General features: G+C 35.5%; 1 protein-coding gene across 2 annotated transcripts in view; it reads left to right on the top strand.

Moving 5' to 3' along the window:
• The first annotated feature begins 200 nt into the window (after positions 1-200).
• The window catches only part of LOC140140066 (uncharacterized), a 52,461-nt gene continuing 30,340 nt past the window's right edge, over positions 201-22,321 (top strand). Inside the window, exons 1-6 of one of the 2 annotated variants that reach the window (XM_072161880.1) lie at positions 201-484; positions 4,737-4,886; positions 5,715-5,906; positions 12,464-12,736; positions 14,902-15,231; positions 17,113-17,256. In XM_072161880.1, the coding sequence (XP_072017981.1) occupies positions 346-484; positions 4,737-4,886; positions 5,715-5,906; positions 12,464-12,736; positions 14,902-15,231; positions 17,113-17,256 (1,228 nt within the window). In that variant the 5' untranslated portion in view covers positions 201-345. Of the gene's footprint in view, positions 485-4,736; positions 4,887-5,714; positions 5,907-12,463; positions 12,737-14,901; positions 15,232-17,019; positions 17,257-22,321 lie in introns of both variants that reach the window. The other variant, XM_072161879.1, reaches the window with a different exon arrangement.

Here is a 22,321-nt window from a genome sequence, read left to right as displayed (position 1 = left end):
TCACAATTGAAGCTATGTTTATAGTTGAGTCGCTTCGCCCGCTTGTATACGGACGATTGCTTTTGTCCAATCAAACCACCCTGTACTTGCATGCAGTTGAGTTACGCAGCAGTTGTTTCGGTCATTGACAAATAGTTAGTTTTATGTGACTATAAGTTATGAATTGATTTTACGTATTGAACCGTATAGTCTGCTAACTCTGGCCTGCATGTACACACACAATAACGTTTCATAGGCAAATAGTGTTCTACAAACTGAAATACCTTACTGCCTGTAGAAGTATAGTGGACCACCGTTATATTGTAATTAGTACGTGGTCTTTGGAATACTGATTTTTTACAGTGCATGTGGAAAAATATAACCAGACTGGGAATAATACTAGCCTGCAATTTACGACTCAGAGATGAAACAAGCCAAATTATGATCATCAGGACTTTATCTTTGTACATAGCTTTCTTTCTTTTCCAGTCTTCAAGAGCGGCAGGTAAGTGTTACGTGACACGATATAATTATTAAAAACAAGTAAACCCATGACATTGTATAATTGACCTATAATGTATACATTTTGTACATGTACATAAATGCTGGTGTATATTATGATTAGGCATGTTTGTACAAATGTAAAAATGTACCATACCTGTAAAGTTTTTTCTTACAAATGAATATTCAATGTGATCAAAAGCTGTTTTTAAGCGAAATAGCATGACAAGATTAAACCCTGTATGGTGTGTACGTATTGTGTGTACATGTACATGTACATGCAGAGGAAGATGGGGAAAGTAGTCGCATGAGTACATTCGTCTACCAAATTAATTAATTAATTACCTTAATTAATTGATAACAAGTTTACATCATTAATTACATTAAAAATCATTACAAAATTAATATCTTACTTTGCTTCTGAAATCAGAAGTTTCTTGTTTTGCCTTTTTTGTTATCATATTCAAATGGACCACATCCATACATTGTTTTACATATACTTTTTTGTTGTTGTGATTCTTGGTAATTAAATTTTCCTTTTAAATCGTTGATTTGAAATAAATATATAGTTATTCTGAATTTGAGTTAAGGCTAAAACTATTTTGCCAGATAGGCCCCAACACTTGAACAATTAATGTGTTAAGGGGGTATTACACCCCTGTGGTCAATTTGTGACTATTTTTGCATTTTTCTCAAAAAATAATAACACACTGGTAACAAAAGTTATGTATATTATTGGGGCAAGAAATCCAATTACTACACTGAAATTTCAGTGACTCAAGACAAGCGATTCAGTATAGAAGATAGGAAATGAGGTACATCCTAGCGGTACCTTATTTCTTATCATAAATAACGAACCGCTTGTCTTGGGTCACTGAAATTCCAGCGTAGTAATTGGATTCCTTGCCCCAATAATATACATAATTTTTGTTACCACTGTGTTATTAGTTTTTGAGAAAAATGCAAAAATAGACACAAATTTATCGAGGGGTGTAGTACCAAAATAATAACAAAAATCAGTTCCATGTAATACATACATGGATCGAATCCATGGGTTCCTACAGTCTGAGGGCCGATCTGAGGGCTGATGACACACATTCGATGGGTGTATGTAATACAAACGAATGAGTTCTGACATTTTAAAACTAAGACTTTTTGTATGTATGGAGAAAATATCAAGTATAAATGGCATTTTTATAATTATAGTATTTCATTTATCTTATCTCACACATCTTTCATCTGATCTTATAATCTAATCTTTGTATTATATTATATTATATTATATTATATTATATTATATTATATTATATTATATTATATTATCCATTCATTCATTCATATTTATTTGGCAAAAATCGACACAAAACTGTACAAACAAACATACATAATTTAACACAATGAAAAGTTGCACACCAAAAAGAACATAGACACCAAAATGCCAGGATGACCCATAAAACCTAGCTTCCTGTGTATTATATTATATTATATTATATTATATAAATGTTATATGATATTATACATTATTATTATATTATATATATTATTATATTATACTTGTGAGAAATTTACACAATATCCCATTATATTATATGATTATGATATATATTATATTATATATAAATGTTATATAAATAATATTATATATAATATATAATATAAAATAATATAATATAATATAATATAAATAATAATATAATATAATATAATATAATATAGGCCCTAATATAATATAATATAATATAATACAATTATATAAAATAAGATTATATAGATCAATTATATTACACTATGTTATGATTTTATTGCATTATATAAATATTTTTATTATATTATATTATTATAATTATTATATACCTAATATTTATAGGGCCTATATTATATTAAATTTTGATTCTACCAAATAACTATTTGTGGCTCGCGTATAGTACGCTACATATCTGTGTATTAATAGGGATTGTCTTCGGTAATATTTTATTTCTGCATGCTCCTTCCACAAACTATTGATTAACAGATTTTTCATCTGTTCTTGCGCATTTTGTCACATTTTTCTCGCTATTTCATATGCCCGATTGGGCATCAATCATATGTTGCAATCATTAAGGACGCTGCCTAGTCCATTCATCGTGAGATAGGCCCTGTTGATTAATCGATTTAATTTAAATTCCAAATAATATGAATTATTGACATATGATTGTATTCAGGACTGGATTGATTTGTTTTCATATTATTTTATATCATATAGAGCTGATCAATTTTGTAATACGTTTGGACTGTTATTGACAGAAAACACAGGAAACATCCACTTCAAATTATATAGGAAGCGATTAGGTCAAGTAAAAGATATTATACGGGGGGCACTTCAATTTGAAATGGATATAGGTGTAGGGCTGGCACTTTCGCACTATACTAAGGGGCAATCGGTGAGAGCAAAATGTAAAAAATATGGGGTCATTGGGTGAGAGCATGACCTTTTTATTAAATGGAATTATCTTTGGGTGAGAGCCGAAACAGCGCAACAGAAACCTCGAAAATCGAATTTCTAGTTCGGGTGACAGAACATGTGTTCGTAAAAAAATATGGGGTGTTTGGGTGACAGCGACGCTGAAAAGGGGGGTCTTAACAGCCCGTCACCTCCAAAGTTGGAGTGCCCCCCCGGATTATAGGCCTACCAGTTGATTGTATGGATTGTTCAAGAAGAGGTGGAGGATGGCCTTAAAAGATACCATGGATCTTTTTTTTTCAAAATTCACCATGTAACTTGTAGCCTACTCCAATATTTTTTTATTTGATGGATCTGGGGTGTTTTTGAAATGCTTATTGGACAGAAACAAAACAAATCTATAGGCCTACTGTCCATAATTACAGGGCCGGATTTACCTTTTGGGGGCCCTGGGCCAGGCCAAAATTTGGAGGCCCCAAACGCACCGTGAGGAAAGCATGTGTACTCAAGTGGCCAAGTTTTTAGATTTTACTAGGACATTTGTGCGCAAAGCGTGCGAAAATTTTTTAACATAAGGCTATTTTAACCCAACTTGAAGCTGAGCGCGCAAAATTTAGCAATTTTTGTAGGCTATTTTGGCCCAAAACACGGCGTTTTCGGCTAAAATGGAAGATGCACACTGCACAGGCGTGACAGGGCAAGTTTGGGGGCCCCAAAAATTTGGAGGCCCTGGGCCCGGGCCCATCTGGCCCTATGGTAAATCCGGCCCTGCATAATTATGTTACCCTCTGCAACGTTTTTTAGAAAAAGAGTTATGACTGAAATGAATTAAAAAAAACATCAACAAACAAACAAATAAATAAGAATCCCCAAGGGGAATCGGACGGTTACGACCAACTGGTGTTTTTTTTTGCCTTTTAGGCCCTAGTATTATTTAATAATAAACAGAGCTAACGTGTATGTATACTTTTTGCATATTTATGAAAGCATCTGTCGTGCCAAATGTCATGCAAGTAGGCCTATTACGTCGGATTTATTGTTTGTCTGCATCGTATATTATTTTCTTTATTCAAATACCAGTTTCTGACACTACTTTCTATGTTCATTAAAACATCCATATACTAACCCAGTAAACACAAATGTTCTTAAGGTGGTACTACGCCCCTGACCAATTTTGTGCCTATTTTCTGAAATTCCAGTATAGTAACTGGATTCCTTGCCCCTATAATATACATAACTTTTGTTACCAGGGTTTTATTAGTTTTTGAGAAAAATGCAAACATAGTCACAAATTTATCAAGGGATGTAGTACCACCTTAAAACGTTATAAACGTTTCATAAACGGGTTTTGGTTTGATTCAAAACGTTTTAATAACATTTATGTGTCGGGTAATATAAAGGTCATGAAAACGTTAAAAGGAGACGCAAAGGAACACCATGTGACCATGGTTGTGCAAAACCATTTTTGCCCAACTTTTTTGGCGGGAAAAGAATGTTCTTTACCAAGGTTGGTAAAAACATCATGTACATTTTAACCAACAATTTTGAACGCTGAATTCAACCAATCTGTGTAAATACTATATATTGACAGGTTTGACCATCTATGTATTTTAAAATACAGTTTGAAAACTGTATTTTGCCCAACTTCAAAAATCTTAACCATTTTTGGGCGTTTTTTAACCAACTGTTTTCTGCCCATCCATTTTTAATCCAATGTTCTGAGAGTGATGGTGTTATTCTACACGTGAAACAATGGACATCAAACAAAAGAACATGATTTGTAACTTTCCTCCATTTTGTCTTTGCTTATTTTCAGATGGTGATGTGAGGTTAGCTGGTTGGTTACAAAGGGAGGCCGAGGGTGGGTACAAAGGGAGGGTGGAGGTAGAACACAATGGCCAATGGGGAACAATATGCAACACAGGATGGGATGTCAATGATGCTAACGTAGTGTGTAAACAACTCGGTAAGTACGCAGTACTGTGATCATATGATTAAACCATCGCACCCAGATTATACTTCAAAGGGTAGGTGGAGGTACAAGGCAATATGGATACAGAGTGAGATGTTTGTGATGCCAACAGTATGAACACTTCCGTAATGGTAATGGTACGTGGGTAGGCCTAGTTTGTTAATCATGATGATCATCGCAGCCAAAGAGCTAACCCGGGGAGTTGACAAACCTAGTAAATGACAATTTTATTACTTGTTGGGAGTGACATTGTACAAGACAATGCACGTGTACTTAGATGCTGATGCGTCTAATGCACTCCTCTGCGGGGCTCGTGCATTAGACGCATCAAAATCTCAGTACGCGTGCATTATTTTGTTCAATTTCGCTCCCGACAAATGATACGCATTTATTAACCTATAATTAGACAAATGTCAGGAGTATGCTATATCCCTCCAAATATAACGACAAATATGGGCTGCGCCTTTTTTGACAATGGTCCTCCACTCGGTTTCACCGTAAATTGGATTATTACACTGCAAAAATAGTGTTTAGAAAGTGAAGGCAAGAATTTGTTTAGAAACGTTATGTTTAGAATATGGAGAGCAATGCTTAGAAATTGAACACTAACACTGACCAACTTAATGTTTAGAATAAGAAATTTGACACATGATGTGAAGGCAAAATTATGTTTAGAAAAGTGTTTAATTTCTAAAAACTGTTTTTGCAGTGAATGTGAGATCAAACCAGAACCAGCAAAAGCAACTCTAAACAATTATTATCAATCAGCACAACGGTTACCACACAAATAAATAACGTTACTGTTTTATTTCTTTTTCGTAGGTTATCAAGGTGCCACTTCCACATACGATGTGACTTCAGATAGTGACATCACCAATATTGCACGTACTGTTTGGTATCAGAATGTACAGTGTGACGGTACTGAAAATAATTTATCGCAATGTGCCAAAACTATTTTTGATGGTATAGATGCTGCATGTACCAATAGGCAAGATGTCGCTGTCACGTGTACATGTAAGTTTATATCTATTTATTAATATCATCCTTATTGACTTCATAATTAAATTATTTAAAAAAACATCAGCATGCAAAATCATTAAGTAAAAATTCCCTTTAAAAAGAAAGCCAGCTTCGATGAAGGAGAGGTCTTGTAATTAGTTTGGGTGGAAGGCATTTTTTTTAGGATCACTCTTACACCCACCATGTATTATTGACAGTCCACCAAACCATCAATGATGAGAACAGCAAACCAAACATTAACTCCCGCATGCAAACAAAATTTCATCGCGAAACTATTTTTCGCCCCCTTTACAGACCTCAAAAATTTCAGGCCCCCCTCCCTTGACATGAAAATTATAAACCCCATAAAAACCATATAAACTTAATTTTTCCAGGAAAATTTGGTCATTTTTTTCAGCCCCCAAGGGTAAAAAATTTCAGACCCCCTTTTTGCATCAGGCCCCCTAACAAGTGTTTGTGAACGGTCCCCTGTCAACTCTTTAATTCATAACTGCAAAGTTGTTCTGTCTTTTTGTCTTTTCTGCCTTTTAACCATGCCTATTATTGAAGGAGTATTTCGTAATCATAGCAATCTCTTTTTATGACATTTTTCAGCAGATATCCACGACAAAAGCGTATTCCCAAAATTTTAGCTGATTCTAATTTTGCGTTTGCAAGTTATGTAAGATTTAAAAAAATGTGTATTACACTGCTCCATAAACAAATTTTTGCTGAACAAATTAATCGGCAAGATTTTTTTTTTACATAAACATAATTATGTATAGCCAGAGGTTAACTGTGGGATACAAATCACAACTTTTTTTTGAGAAAAGTGGGCACACTGCAGTTGGATTCAAAATTATTTAAAATAAAACATCAGCATGCAAAAAACTAAACCAGTTGAAACCCATACCATGCATACACCCCATATCGAAGACACGACCTTAAAGCTAGACTATGCCATAGTCGATTTTTGATAAATAAAAGCATGTTATTAATCATGATGAAAGCATTCAGTTGAACTCGAAATTATACTGATATTTATAACATCAAAATACTAGTATAAATTGTTATGAAAAAGTTTATATAATTATATTGGTGACAGTAAAAGTAAAGTGTACGTAGGCTTATATTATTGAATGCAACATATCATAATGTCATAATTATATTGGCACTTCAATACTGAACAATTCTGATTTTAGAATCTACCAGTATTAATCGCGAAAGTCCCGAGTTAAAAATCGACTATGGACTTTCACTTTTATGCTGAACTTTACCCCGGGACTTCGTTCCTAAAACACACTGTCAATCATACTTGTGTATCATCAAATCTAACCACAAGACTAAGCATGGTGGTACAATACCCGCTAGATGCGTACGTTCATCCACCAACTTTCGCGCCAGCACAAAAGCGCCGCATGCCACAGATAGTTGTGTACCATGTATAGTTAATGGTAATGGTACGTGTCGGGAGGATTTAAACAATAACGAGATCTGGGCGACCAATCACAAGCCAGATTCATTTAAAGATGCATTACATCATGAACAATTTTAGTTAGGCCAGAAATTGGCCTAACTCTCCATAGAGTCCCGTGTTAAAAATGCTAACCGCAATCCAAAGTCAGTAGTCCACTTGGGAAGCTAACAAACAGAGGGAGTACGGTGACTGAAAAGATCAGTTGTGAAAATATATCAATTGTGCACACATTAATTAAATCAGAGTTTTAAGCTTAAATACAATATCCAGAGTATGCACAATGGGTAAGTGGACTACAGAGTAGTCTACCTTAAAGCCATATTATAACATTTGCTGAGGAGAACGCCCTCAATTTTTTTTTAAATTCTGGGTTTTACACGATTGTAATGTACTTTAGTCGATAAAGATACAAAAATCAAGACTTTAGGTGCTGTAGTTTTGTCAAAATCCGAGAATTTGAATAAAACGACGGAACCGGCGTTTTATTATTATTACGATGGAAATATTAGTCGAACACATGATGCACAGTACGTACACGGCGTGCGGGATACACATACACACACACCCAGAGGATCATACCGTATTACAACCGCGGGAGTAACATGCATGGGCGCTTAAATTCCAATTTTCTATGCTTTACCTTACTTGTTCGGCTCAAAATTAAAAGGGGACATATCTGACAGTAAAAGCTAACATTTTATGGAAAATAAATACTGATCTATTTTTACAGAAATGTTATAATATGGCTTTAATCTCACATACATAGACCTACTCCCTGTGGAAACTACTCCCCGTGGAAACTGTGTCTTCCATGGATTTCAAAATAAAATAGCCCTATTGTAAATGCATTTGCCTAAATTTATAATATTCAAGACACGCAATAGGCCTATGATATTCGTATTTTTGAGTGATATCAAAAAAAATCGCGTGGGAAAATTGTCAGTATTTTACACATCATATCGATTGTATCTGCATTAATTAAAATGTGTACGATCTTGGTAAAAATAATGTTGTTATTCTTTGCCAAAAAAATTATTGAAAGAATAAAGGTATTGTTTTTAGCCGCTGGGGTGCATCTATCGTCTCATAATTTATAACGACATCATTATTTTAAGTAAAACAAGGAGGCGAAGCCGAGTTGCTTTACGCCGAAACTATGATAATGATGTCGCGTGTTATATGAAACGATAGATGCACGACAGCGGCTAAAAACAATACCTTTATTCTCACACTTTAATTTAAATAAATATATTAATCATAAATATACCAAATTTTAATCAAATTGAATCCTACATTTTACAAGGAATTACCTAGTGCTTAGTTAAAATCGATCAGTCCGGTTGTTGCTATGCACCTCCGATTGGTTCAAATAACGAGTAACGCGTCGACTCGCACGCGCTAAAGTGTGTGATATCGTGTCATATCACATGAGTAAGAACTATTAAGATTGCAAGAACATTCTCAAGTGTTTAAGAGCACATACTATAGTAATAACAGTAACAGTTACTGTCAAGGAGGTTTTCTCATGAGGTAAAATTCGACGGCGAACAAAAAATCCATTCCGCCCGACCTCAACTTCCACCTCCGGAATTAATTAATTTACTGTTTACGATCCATATTGGAATGCTCCGCAATCTCCAAGAATTCTATCAGTTAAATAATTGGTTTGCTTGAAAACTACACTTAACATCATGAATATATTGGTAGACACGATTGTCCATAAGCCTAAAGCTGTTTTAGAATAGATAAAATAATACATGTATTTAGTTCTTTGAATTGATTTTTACCCAGAGCAGTTAGCGTACATAAACGTTTAAAAAACGTTTATGTGCTCTGGCTACTCTGGGTAAAGATTTAAAATTTGTTCAGCTAGGGGTGACCTTTTGTAAGCTTTTTGCCAAATATTTATTCAAATTAAACATCCGAGAGGTTAACCGTTCAACTAAGTGCCAACTTCGTGCATTGTTCTGAAGTTTGTACAGTCGGCAAACGAGACTAACCATGTTCGATTCATGATCTGATGATTCATGCTCTTATTTTAAAATGTTGTTTAGACATTGTACATTGTTCATGAATAACCGTCATCATGATCATACATGCATATTGTAGTTTGCAAACAAAATGTCAATCTGTGATGAAACCTTTTTTTTGTTGCTCAGGTTGCTTAAACAGTTATGCCTATATCCCCTGGGGCACATCAAAAACAAACAATTTTGGTGGGTATGCTCCCCGGAATTTTGAGGTGGTGGGTCTTTGGGAGCTGACGGCGTACCGGTAAAAGGGAGTCTTTCGGAGCTGCGAACCGGGCTGTGAACAAGTAAAATGGGGTCTTTTGGAGCTGCGAAAAGTCAAAATCAATGGTCTTTCTTGGCTTTTTGGTTGAAAATCGCCTGAAAAAACAAGAAATATGAGGAATGAGCAATTTTTGGGTCTTTTAGAGCTGAAATTATCAAAATCAAGGGTCTTTCGGAGCTGTATTTTGGTCAAATATAGGGGGTCTTTTGGGGGGAGCTGCGAAACCCAAAAAGGGGGGTCTTTCCGGGGGAGCATATCCGTATGGTCATTTGTGTTGAGTGCCCCCCCGGCCTATATCTTACCAGGGATATTCGTCACAGATAGGCCAAACTATACTTTTTTTCTGAATCTTTGTGACAAGACTCATTCTGGGGTATACAACAAGATTTGAGCAATTTCGACAATTGACGCCTGTTTGAACTTTTGAGAGTTATATATGAGTTTTTTGAGCAAGGTTCATTTTTGCTATGCCATAGTTTTTCTGATATATAAAAAAAACCTATCGTGGCAAAAATGCACCACAAAGTATGGTGGCAAAAGCAGAAGCTTATAGCTCACACAATTGTACGAAGTTGAAATCGTATATTGAAAAAATGTGTCTTTTTACCAACGATTAATCTACGTCAAAAGTATTCCTCGGCTTTACAGAGGCAATTAGTGAATGGCAGTGCGAAGAGTGGGCTATAGTCACCCAACCATGGTAGAAAAGGTCAATAAAATGGATGCACCTTTTCCCTTCAATCAAATTGAATTTGTGACCCGTTCCAAAACCAAGAACTGACATGTCAAAGTTTGCATTAAATTTTTTAATATATCGATATAGTACCAAAATAAGTCGGCTTTGTAAAATCTGAGAAATGGATTATTTTAATAACTTTTAAAAACTTCCAAACTAAAACAAACAAAAAACATTGGCCGTATAGAAATATATTGCTTTATAGCCAAAACTTCAATTTCCCGAAAGCAAGGTATCAATAAAAAAAATAATGCTTACATGTATTTCAGTCTCTTTTACGATAATTAATGACTTATTTGCAAAAAAAAGAAATTTGGTTTAATGTAATTCCGATAAATAAAGCTAATTCCACCAATAATTAACGCACTGAATAGTGAAAATAGATTAATACAAGCCAAAAAGCAAATTAATACATACTACGAGTATATATAACAAAAATTATAGTTTTAGAAACTTGCCAATTTTGGTTACGATCCTTTTTAAAAACATTTATTTCAAAATTATGTCTGCCGTCATGTTCCGGGTTACTAGTATGTGACTACAGATCACATACATGTGTAAGCATAACAAAGCCCCTGGACAAAGTTTACACTTTCTTCCATGGTTTACATGAGTAATAAAACCGATGACTCATGCCGTGCTACAGGTTTAATGTACATTTAGCATTTATTCCAAAGAATTTGCATACAAACCTTAATGCAAATTTAACACACATTGACGAATTTAACTAAAACAATGTCAACTGTGTGTGAATAAAAAACAAGAACAATAGGCCTATACCAAATATTTTATGTCCCATTTGTTCACTTGAACACAAATAGGCAACCGATAATTGATACGAGTTAAAAGTAGGCCGATCACCACCATGCACCAGAAAAATGCAAAAACAGAAAGTGAAATCACCCAATGCTTTACATTTCCAACTTTAATTGGACGTCAAAACGTGAAGCATGAATCTATTACACACAACAGTACATGTAGATAGCCTGAAGGTTTACTAGGCCTACTAAACAGCAGCAATGTCTATAGACACTGAATATGGATTTACTGTGATCATGATCATACATTAATATCATGATGACCCCGTTTCATATTTAAGCTCCACCACTCCCATGACCCGAAATTCTGACCTCATCGATCCATCATATCTTCCAAACAAATTTTCAATACAAACTCGATCAAAATGGCTCAAAATATACATTATGATGATGACCCCGTTTCATGTTAAAGCTCCACCACTCCCGTGACCCGAAATTCTGACCTCATCGATCTATCATATCGTCCAAACAAATCTTCGTCCAAACAAAACTCGATAATTGCCTCAATGGGCTTTTGAAATCAATACATCCCCTATCCCAGTCATGACCTCATCTCTCACACAGGGCAGGGGACGTGGATTCAATGGAGTCACCCATTCAGGTAACCACATTTGTGACTCCTCGCCACAACTGAGCCCGGATGTCGCCAATCATCATTTTTGAGATATTCAACCAAAATATTCTGCTTGAAATTAGCTTTAAAATGATGTATATCATGTCTATAGTACTTGACATTTAAGTAGTGAAAAATCAATAAAACAGTCAATAAATCCTTTCTTTCCTATTGTTTATTGTTAAGTTCGATGGAGCATATCTCAATAGTGGCACTGGCGACATCCGGGCTCAGTTGTGGCGAGGAGTCACATTTGAATTTCACACCACCTGATGTGGAAGATTTATAGGTCATGTTTCCCCCAGTGTGCCGTGGGGGGGGGTATACAGGGATGTGCCACGGTTTTGGTATTTCGATGGGTGGGTTTTCAGTGGAGACCAATGCGCCCAATTGAACGCATTTAGGCAAAAGTGCCATTAAAAGCACCAAATTTCTGTTCTTTTTGGGTGTTTTTTTTGTGAGAAATTGGTATAATATGGTTTGCAAAACAGTAAAAAGTTGGTATGGAGAAAGTCAGCACATCCAAGTACAATTGTTTTGGAAGCCCCCCCCCCACCCACCCCGGATATGGGATGTATGGAATTCAACTTGAATTGTCTTTATGATTTTTTTTGTCTTTTATACTTGCTCCAGTACCTGGGTATTTAGGGTGCTATGTTAACAGACCCATCTCATGGCACCTTTCATCCAGCACAATATCAGCTCTTACCATCGAAAGATGCTTGGACTCCTGCAGGAGGCATAACCATCAGATAGCAGCTCTCTACAGTGGCTCAGAATGCGTCTGTGGTAACGATAGTGGAAACCGCGGCACACCTACTCTTACTTCCATGTGCAATGCGCCCTGTACTGGGGATTCTACTCAGAGTTGTGGAGGAGCGCAACAGATAACGAGTTACTATGACGGTAAGTCAAATAAAAAGGAAGGGGTGGGGGGAATTGTGAAGTTGAAAATTTGTTGGACCAAAATTGACGCAAAATGGAATCAGGTGCTGCATTTATTAATAGACAATAATGTTGACTAACTTGTCATCCATCCAGGTTTCTGTCACCTTTTGTAGTAAATATAATATGAATGTTTTAATGGGAAATCTAATTAATTGACCTGACTTATTGTCGACAAACAAGACAAGACAAGACCAGCAAAACAGTAAACCTCAGAAAAACACCATAATCCTACATTAACTTTGTAATGTTTCAGATTCTAATCAGCCCAAAAGAACACTTTTAGTACTGTATACAAAAAACCAAGAAAAAAAAAACCAAAAAAAAAACACCCCAACTTACTCTTCTTTTCTAGGATCTATGCACTGACTAACCTACCTCGTATTGTCATTGGGCTATTCCAGATGTATTCCGCACCCCCCTATGGAAGACATTTAAAAAAAATACAATTCCAGCTGGAATTGAGATGTGTCTAGAATTCCAGCAGTCATTTTTAGCAAAGATTCCGGCTGGAGGGTATGGAAGACATTGAGATTAGGTGAACTTCCGGCTGCTAAAATAAACGAAAAAACAAGAGTGGGGATTGTGAAAGGCCATGATGTGCCTATGGAAGACATTCACATTCCTTAATATTCCGGCTGGAAAATAGTCAAAAATGCTCCAATTCCAGCAGAATCTTCACTTATGATCACCATCTCGATTAACCTATGAAATACATTTACTTGAATTCTGGCTGGAAACAAAAAATGTTCTAATTCCAGCTGGAACCCTATGGAAGACATTTACATTTACGTGAATTCCGGCTGGCCATATTCGACATATTACCACAATTCCGGCAGTGTCTTCCATGGGGTTTTCCTGACATGTGAATTCCGGCTGTCAATTTAGCCCCAAATTCCGGAAGTGTCTTCCATAGGGGGGTGCGGAATACATCTGGAATAGCCCATTGGAGGCATTGCCTTTGTCCCAAAAGAGAAAATGATAAATGTGAAAGTAGCTAAATTTTTCGTAAACATGTAAATAAAGCTCCCTGTAGAAGTGTACCAAAATGTATTTTAATATGTATGTACTGGTTGTATGATGTTCCCGGATGAGGTTATGGAAAATTGGAAATGATTTGATGGAAATAATTTGACTTGAAAAATCACTCGTAAAGTTTTATTGGCTGAACGCATTTTATTTTATTATGTAGTACATTAAAGAGATAGAGTGTCCTGTTATTGTGCTCCATTTCATTTGTTTATAACATTCGACGAAGCCAAGTAAGACGCAATTGTGCTCTCAGAGGCCACTAAGTTAAAGGAAGAAAGAGAAGAAGAAAATATGGAAGTTTGTTTTGACATGTTAACAGGAATTTTACGCGTGGGCGATACATGTCTATTAAAATTCAATATTATACAATGCCCCTCATTTGATGTCATAGTTTACGAGACATTAAATGCAGAATGTACATTTTATGCATTTGTCTTATGCGAATACCCCTCAAAATTGTTTTCCAGATTTGGAAATCCTGGACTTTGGTGAAATTGCTATCGTTTGGTATTTAGTGAAGCCATTTACGTGACAGGTGAACACACAATCTCCTGATCGCAATATCAAACTACCACGTTGACTCAATGAAGATTGATATTGCTTTATGGTTTGATTGTGTATAAGTTCAACCGTAGTAGCTTCATGGAAGATCATTTTGTAGCAATTTCTCCGTAATACAGGGCAATTTTAAAACTTAAAAGTTGTAGCGTATTATCAACGAGAAGTTTGGGTGAACCATACCATGTATAGTCTTCACAATTATTGATGTTTTGTTGTGCTATTCTAAAGCATAATAATAATAATAATAATACAACGTACGCCTTTTTGTGATCACGCTGTAAATCCCATTAGTGGCGTTGTTGTTGATCATGTTGATGTTGCTCCTTTTTCTAAATAGTGCAACTTAAGATGCCGTGTTCTTGTTCCTAAAATATAGAAACCACGTTGCAATTTGTGAATCTTGCAACATATGCTATGTTTCTGATTTTCCAAACTAAGGTGACTAACCGGCATATTTTAAGCAACATGATTTTCCAGTTTTTTCCCCAAAACGCACACATTTATACCTCTTCTTATTTCTTTTGCTTTTTCAGTTTCGCTTGGAGCTCCTGGATACAACACAGCAGACGAACGAGGCATCATATCTTCTCCCAACTATCCTGGTGCATATACCCAAGGAGTCACAGTGGCTTGGGAGATCACCTTCTCTCAACCATCTCACGCAAAAGTCTGGTTTTCTTTATTTGATGTCATGGGCGGAGACTACGTCTCGGTGTCAGGCGAGCTAAGCGGAGATATAAGTGTGTTCTTTTCAGGGCCGATTCCTGAGGTATGGTGGTCCAAAGAAACGGAGAGACTTGACGTGTTGTTTATGACTAACTACTTTCAACCAGAGGGGAAAGGATTTCTTCTTCACTATGATGGTAAGTTGTGACATCCCAATGACGACATTAGGATTAAGGGGGAGGGCAAAAATTGGAAGAAAATAAATCATAACATTGGCCAAAGATTGTGGTTTTTCTGTGATTGTTTGTCATGACCGGCCCGGAGGGGGACGGGACAACGAAAACGATTGGGAAGAACAAGTGACATCCATAACCAAATCCGATTTAACTCTTGATCTTGTCACAGCAGTCGAAGCTGTTACGATTTTTCTTTCAAAACATTTATAGGGCATGCGTATACCTTTGTATTTAATAGGCTTTTCAATTAGTGATATTATGACCCAAAACTTTTTCGTAAAAAATTGACCTGAAGGTAGTTAAGACACTTAAAAAAACATAACAGCAGAGCCTATCACACATGTCCCAATGATTTGAAATAATGTCGTAACAACTTCAACTGCACTTCTATTCAACCTACGTACATATGTATGCACTTTATATTCTTGGTTCAGAGTGTCAATTAACTATATACATTTCAAATGGTTCATAATCGTGTTCAGTCCAAAGTATTGTATTGCATTGTACTGTATTGTATTGTATTGTATTTGTATTGTAACATTTGATTTGTCCATACAATTCACATCGTTCAAGACGAGCACAACATTGATATTTTCCCGGGAGGTTATATTACTGTCGGGAGTTGAATAATATGGTGACCCGAATACGTCACAAAGGTTTTTAGTTTGTGTTGTCATAGTGTACATTTTACACAATATTTGTCCTTCATAAGTTGGTAAAACCTGGAAATTCATGCTTGGTTAGTGGAGCGTTACAAAGTTGACCTGAGCTTTCAACAGGCCTTGAACTTGATTTTAATATGACAACTCAGCCGAAATGTTACAGTGTGTTAAAAGTGTGTCTTGCATGGCAAAGTTTAAAAAAAAGTCCGTATTGTTTTCAACAATTAAAGTACTCCCGGGAACAACTGTTGTGAAAACCCTTTATTTTTAGAGAAGGGCTATCCATCAGGCCTATAGTATTGGCCTTTGAATTCCTCCATAATTGTCTTGTTTTGTAAATAAGTTTTTGTCATTTTCTGGTTACAATGACTACGTAACGGTCCAGGGACTTGTCTTGTTTACCATTATGTTAGCCAGTGTTAGATGCTATTAGCCACGATCACAGGTGCCTACCTCTGTGTTAGTGTAATGGGGGTAGTGCAAGGTCATCCTTTAAAACACAGATACTTGTTCACACAGTCCTTTCCCACCGAGCTTAACACTAAGCTAGCTGAGTATACGGTTATACCATGTTAAAATAGCATTGCTAGATAGAGCTAACACTGATTGATCGCTTTAGTGGTGTCTCGTGTTTAGCGTCGTGTTTGTTAACACTATACTTGTTCAGACGGGCCTTAAATCAGAAGTAGTTTTGTAATAGCCTAACACATACTTAACCCTAAGCCCGTATGACTAGAAGAGACAAGTCAACTGAGTTAAACCGTGTTGTTGCTATCTACTGAAGATAGCAGTAATGTTGCGGAGACTAGAAGAGACGAGTCGACTATCCCATGCATGACAACTGCTCCCACGTAGTGTTTGTAATGTTCATGTTTTGATGAAAGCTTTTTACAGCGTTGAACTTTAAACTTTTGTGGGATTCACAAATTAACATATCAACATTCATGTTCAAGTTCTGTTCAGTTAAAAACATTACGCACACCTTGTACATTAGGGTCGGTATCACCATTTATATATCTATTGTTTATCTCTATTGTCTATTGCTTATCTCTATTGTTTTACTATTGTCTATTGTTTATCTCTAAAGTCACCTCCATTCCACCATCATCTGCTCCTCAAATCACAACTTCTAAACCAACTACAACATTAACAACAACTACTGTGGCTACCACCACTGCAGCAACAACAAGGACTGCTCCACCAACAACGGCTCCTACTACTACTCAAAAAGCTACAACTCAAAAGCCAATGATTCAGACAACGAGAGTACAAACGCAGCCACCCACTACCAAACAGACATTACCACCAATTCCAACATATTCAGGTAAGTTACACCAACATTTGTAATACCAATTTAAGCTTCATTGACCATTCACACAAAAAGCTTGAATACTCAATATTCCACCCTACCACCACACACATGCTCTCAATGTGCGTATATTCAATTGATTTACCTGTTTACGGGTCATCACTGATGAAATGCGTATATAGGCCTATATATCGGCAATTTCATGGAAACTCGTGCTACACTTTTGAGCATCCTTTTACAAACTTTATGCTCCAGCTTTCAAACTCATTTGAGTGGAACCTTAATTTTGTTGTATTTTAATACCCAGCATTCAAGGCTAGATCTTCATAGTATTGCTATTATATATAATGAAGATACCAACTTTTGTACGTATTGGACAGCTATGAAAAACGGTAACTCGTGCTACGAGCAGAGGACATGCTAAAATCACTCACTTTTATTTTGATGGTGTCCTAAAACAAAAACAAAAAACAACTAATAACCTAATTGATTATGATAAGTAACTGATATGTTGAAGTTTATTTTAGGTTTATGTTTAGGTTTATTTTGATATTTAGATTTGCCCTTTACAGTTTTATAATTTGCTTGCAAAAAAACATGGTAACTCGTGCTACGGTAACTCGTGCTGCAGTTTGTCCGCCCAAAAAGATGGAAATAAATACATTAACAACATAAAACAAACATGAAAAACATCATAGAATATGCATGTAAATTTCACTGAACATTCCTTGAGTAATTTAAAACCAAAAAAACAAAACAAAACAAAACATGAAATAACATAATGCAAAGGGGATTCAAAATGTAGGTCCTTTTTTACTCAAAAAAGTAACAAATGTGACCCAAACGGGGGTTTACAGGAAAATTCATGTTAAACATGCACCAACGTAACTGCAAGACAACTTAATTTAAAGAGCATGTTAACATCTTTACCATGCATTATAGCACCTGTAAATTTATAGACTTGATTCAAGTCCTTTGGCGTCCATAGTTAGTGAATGTAAAATTCATGGAAGCTTTGCCACATCTTCCAAAAATTTCTATTTGTTTCCAAAGTTTTGAAGTTATCTATTCTTTCAAAATAATTATTCAGTAAATACCATCATGACTTTGTGAAAATCTATTTGACACTTGAATTGCTAGATAGTGGACTTTCTTATCATACTTTACCCCGACTTTACCCCAGGCATACTGTGCACTGTAGGGGTAGTGTTTGAGCAAAATCCACACCATGCCCAAAAGGCATACTTCCTCCCTAGCTCATGTTGCTTCGTCCTACACAAAAATTCTGACCTGACTAAAAATCTGAGGGAGCCCAGTAAATGGCAGTACTTCGACCATGGGTCCTATTAAAGAATAGCATGAATGGAGAAAAAGTAAAGAGGAAGACTTGATCAAGGCTAGTAATTTTAAAGTTCTAAGCATTTTTCATGTTTTGGGAATTGAGGTGCAACACCCATGTATCTGAATTTTAACTTTTGCCGTCAAAACGTGTGCATGTGGTAAACGAAGCTTAAAAGGTTTTTTATACTCAAAGTACTTCAAACCCTGACTGGTGACCATGCAATAAGGATATGTTGGTCAAAGCAGCCAGAAAATCGATTTTCATTATTTAAATCAATATATTATTCAAAAATAACACTTTGATTTTTTTGCCAAAGTTCATTCTACAAATCATGTACTTACTTGCTTGATTTATTGTTGTTAATGAATTATGTACGTTCTACAAAAGTGTTGTTGTTTCAGCCCTCTTTACAACATAACTCAAGAACCACAGTGCCTACAAAAGTATATTTGTGATATTTGAATTCTTCTACACATTCGTAATGAAATGATCAATGCAACCATTCGCAAAATACTGTGAACTACCAAATCGCAACAGTTGTAAAACAAAGGCATTCGATAGCGTTAGTCATGAGTTTCTTTTTAAAGTCCTTGAGCATTTTAACTTTGGCGATAATTTTCTGAATTGGATTAAAACATTTTATTCTTGCAGGAAATCTTATGTTACTAACAATGGGTTCCTTACAAGTTCTATTGATATGTGCAGAGGGATATTTCAAGGGTGCCCAATCTCCCTTACATCTTTTTGTTTATTATGGAGGTGCTCGCGATTGCCATTAGGGGTAATCCCAATATCGGTGGAATTCCAATTGATGGTGAGGAGCTTAAATTATCTATGTTAGCTGATGATACCACCTGCTTCATTGATGGTGCTCTTGAATCATTTGACAACTTATTTTCAACTCTAGACATTTTCGCAACATGTTCAGGTTGTAAAATTAATTTACTTAAATCTGAAGCAATTTGGATTGGTTCAAAAAAGGGTGCTGCTACTTTTCCATTCCGAGATAAAGGATTGCAATGGAAAAATGACAAATTTAAATGTTTAGGTATTACATTCTCATTGGATATAAAATCTTTATATGAATTGAATTACAAACCAAAATTAGACCTTATCGAAAAAACTTTAAACTGCTGGAGGGCCAGGAATTTATCCCTTATTGGTAAAATTTCTGTTATTAAATCCCTCATTTTGCCTCAATTTTTATATCTTTTTTCAGTGCTGTGTATCAAAGTTCCTAATCTGTTTTTAAGAAACTAAATTCTATTTTTATAAATTTATCTGGAATGGTGGAAATGATCGGGTTAAAAGGTCAATCTTATGCCTTGGTTATGGATCAGGCGGACTCAAAATGGTTGACCTGTTTACTTTTGCCCAGTCACAAAAAATGACATGGGTTAAACATTTATTGGATGATAGTTATTTTTGTACATGGAAATCAATTGAATTATCTGCCCTTAAATGCTTCCATTCAGATACAAATCTTCTTTGGAAAGCTTATGCCCCAGAAAAAGTTCTTACACAGCTCAAGAATACTCAAATTTCTGATTCGCTTCGATCTTGGTATTATTTTAGGGATATGGCAGCTCAAGATCTTGGCTTTGAATTGAACGAATTGAAATTACAGGGGGGAATTTGGTATAATAAACATGTCCGCACCAAATCAAAACAGTATTTCTACTATGCAGCCTGGTATGAAAGAGGAATTTATAATATTACTGATTTGCTCTATACTGACACTCCCACTCCAGTTCTGAAGTCTTTTGATGATCTTATTATTGAATTTGATTTGATATCCCTTATAGAGACAGGAGGAAATACAATACATTGGTTAATAGTATTGTTGAAAGGGAATTGCTTGATGATGCCACTGTTGAAGATTGTGATTTTTTAAATATATTTTCAAGCAATATTCTGTTGGCACCTAAAGTCCCTCGTTATTGTTACCAAATTATGGTTGACAAATCGCCTCCTGATAAAGCTCAACTGTATTGGGATGAATTGCTTAATGATAATAGTAATGAGGAGGCTATGGATTGGGAGTGGGAAAATATTCACTCTCGTAATTTTTCTTGTACCATTGAGACACAATTAAGAGCATTTTATTTCAAAGTTTTTCATCGGGCTATTGCACTTAATAAGTTCCTTCATAAAATTGGGAGAAAGGATTCACCTCTATGTTCCTTATGTGATAAATATCCTGAGACCATTTTACATATATTTTGTGATTGTGAAAAAGTAAATCCCATTTGGCAGGCTCTTCAAAATTTTATTAATATGAAACTGCATTCTGACTACAATTTCAACCAGATTGATGTAATGTTTGGTGTACCGGATGAACCTTTTTTGACATTCTTATTTTTATGCTACAAATTTTTTATTTACAAATGTAAATTCCAAAATGTCTCTCCCTCGTTTAGTGGTCTTAAATCCTTTATCATTATCAAACGTAAGATTGAGTATCAAATTGCTTTGAAAAAAGGGAAACTATCTCAACACTTCCGTAAATGGAGTGTTGATTTTTGATTTCACTTTTTGGTTGTAAATGTACTGTTTATAAATCACCTTTTACATGCTCTTCCTGTACATGTACATGTAATTTAAGTATGCCCACTTTTGTGGTGGCAGGTAAATCTTGTATGTTCGCATGGTTCAATCTGATATGTTTGGTCACAGAACTTTTGTGTATGTTTGATGTCAATTTGTGATTTGATTGATGTTTAATGATTTATGTATACTTGTTCTAATTTTTCCAAAAAAAAAAAAAAAAAAGTTGCGTGTAAAACAACAATCGTCGTTTGTATGCGGATGCAGGGTGGCGAGGACAGTTTGATATTATCTCCAAACGGCTTTTAATAATATAGAAAGAAAAAAAGTGCATAAAGATAAGTTAATTTCAATAGCCAAGAGATCAATGTCAGACTATTAATGCAACTATCATGTAATGCTATGTACCTCAAGTCAAGCCGCCAATCTCTATAGAACATAGACTGGCCCCCAGTCTCGGTTCGGTTCCATCTCTGGATAATGTAACAATAAATAATTACGTAATGCCTTATGAAAAAAATGCCAACTCCCCCCTTATTTTCTTCAATGCCAAAAACCCATTCCTCTTCATCCACAAATCGACGCCACTAATTACACCCACCACAGTCAACCATGCAGCAATATAGAAATATACTCGTATTATAAGTGAACGCGAAAGTCCATTGAGCGCTGATTCCGAGACTGGTCCAATCTGTTAGAGATCTCACTTCAGTCACCTACCTGGACAACCGATTCTTTAGAAATGCTTAGTCGCGCTAAAAGTCGATCGATACATGTTAAAATCAGCACAATTCAGAGATACACCTTTTGCTATGAAATTAATTTTCTCGGTCAAATATAAAGCAATATTTTTTTTCTTCAGTAATGTCAGTTAAAAACTTGGTGCTTGGATATACATTTTTTTTAAAATCCTGGTGTTAAAATTAAGCATCAAATTGTATCTTTTAGTGTGATATTTTTGATTTTGATAGGCCTTGAGTTCGCCTGCGAGCTTTTTACGGAATTGATTTTTAGCGTCTCAAACTAATATAGTTTGCTAAAGAAAGATATTTCCCACCTCTGTAAAGCACATCGTGTGGGTCTATATATTATAGTTTTGTCAGAATTTCCGTTTTTATTTTACCCTTTTTCCCTTCATGCTCTGAAAATGTCAAACTCGGTGCTTTTATCTCGTGCGCAACCAGCAGAAAT

The sequence above is a fragment of the Amphiura filiformis genome, chromosome 18, assembly GCF_039555335.1.
Source record: "Amphiura filiformis chromosome 18, Afil_fr2py, whole genome shotgun sequence".
NCBI classification, from domain to species: domain Eukaryota; kingdom Metazoa; phylum Echinodermata; class Ophiuroidea; order Amphilepidida; family Amphiuridae; genus Amphiura; species Amphiura filiformis.
Note: the sequence above shows the minus strand (reverse complement) of the source record. Positions and strands in the feature narration are given on the sequence as shown.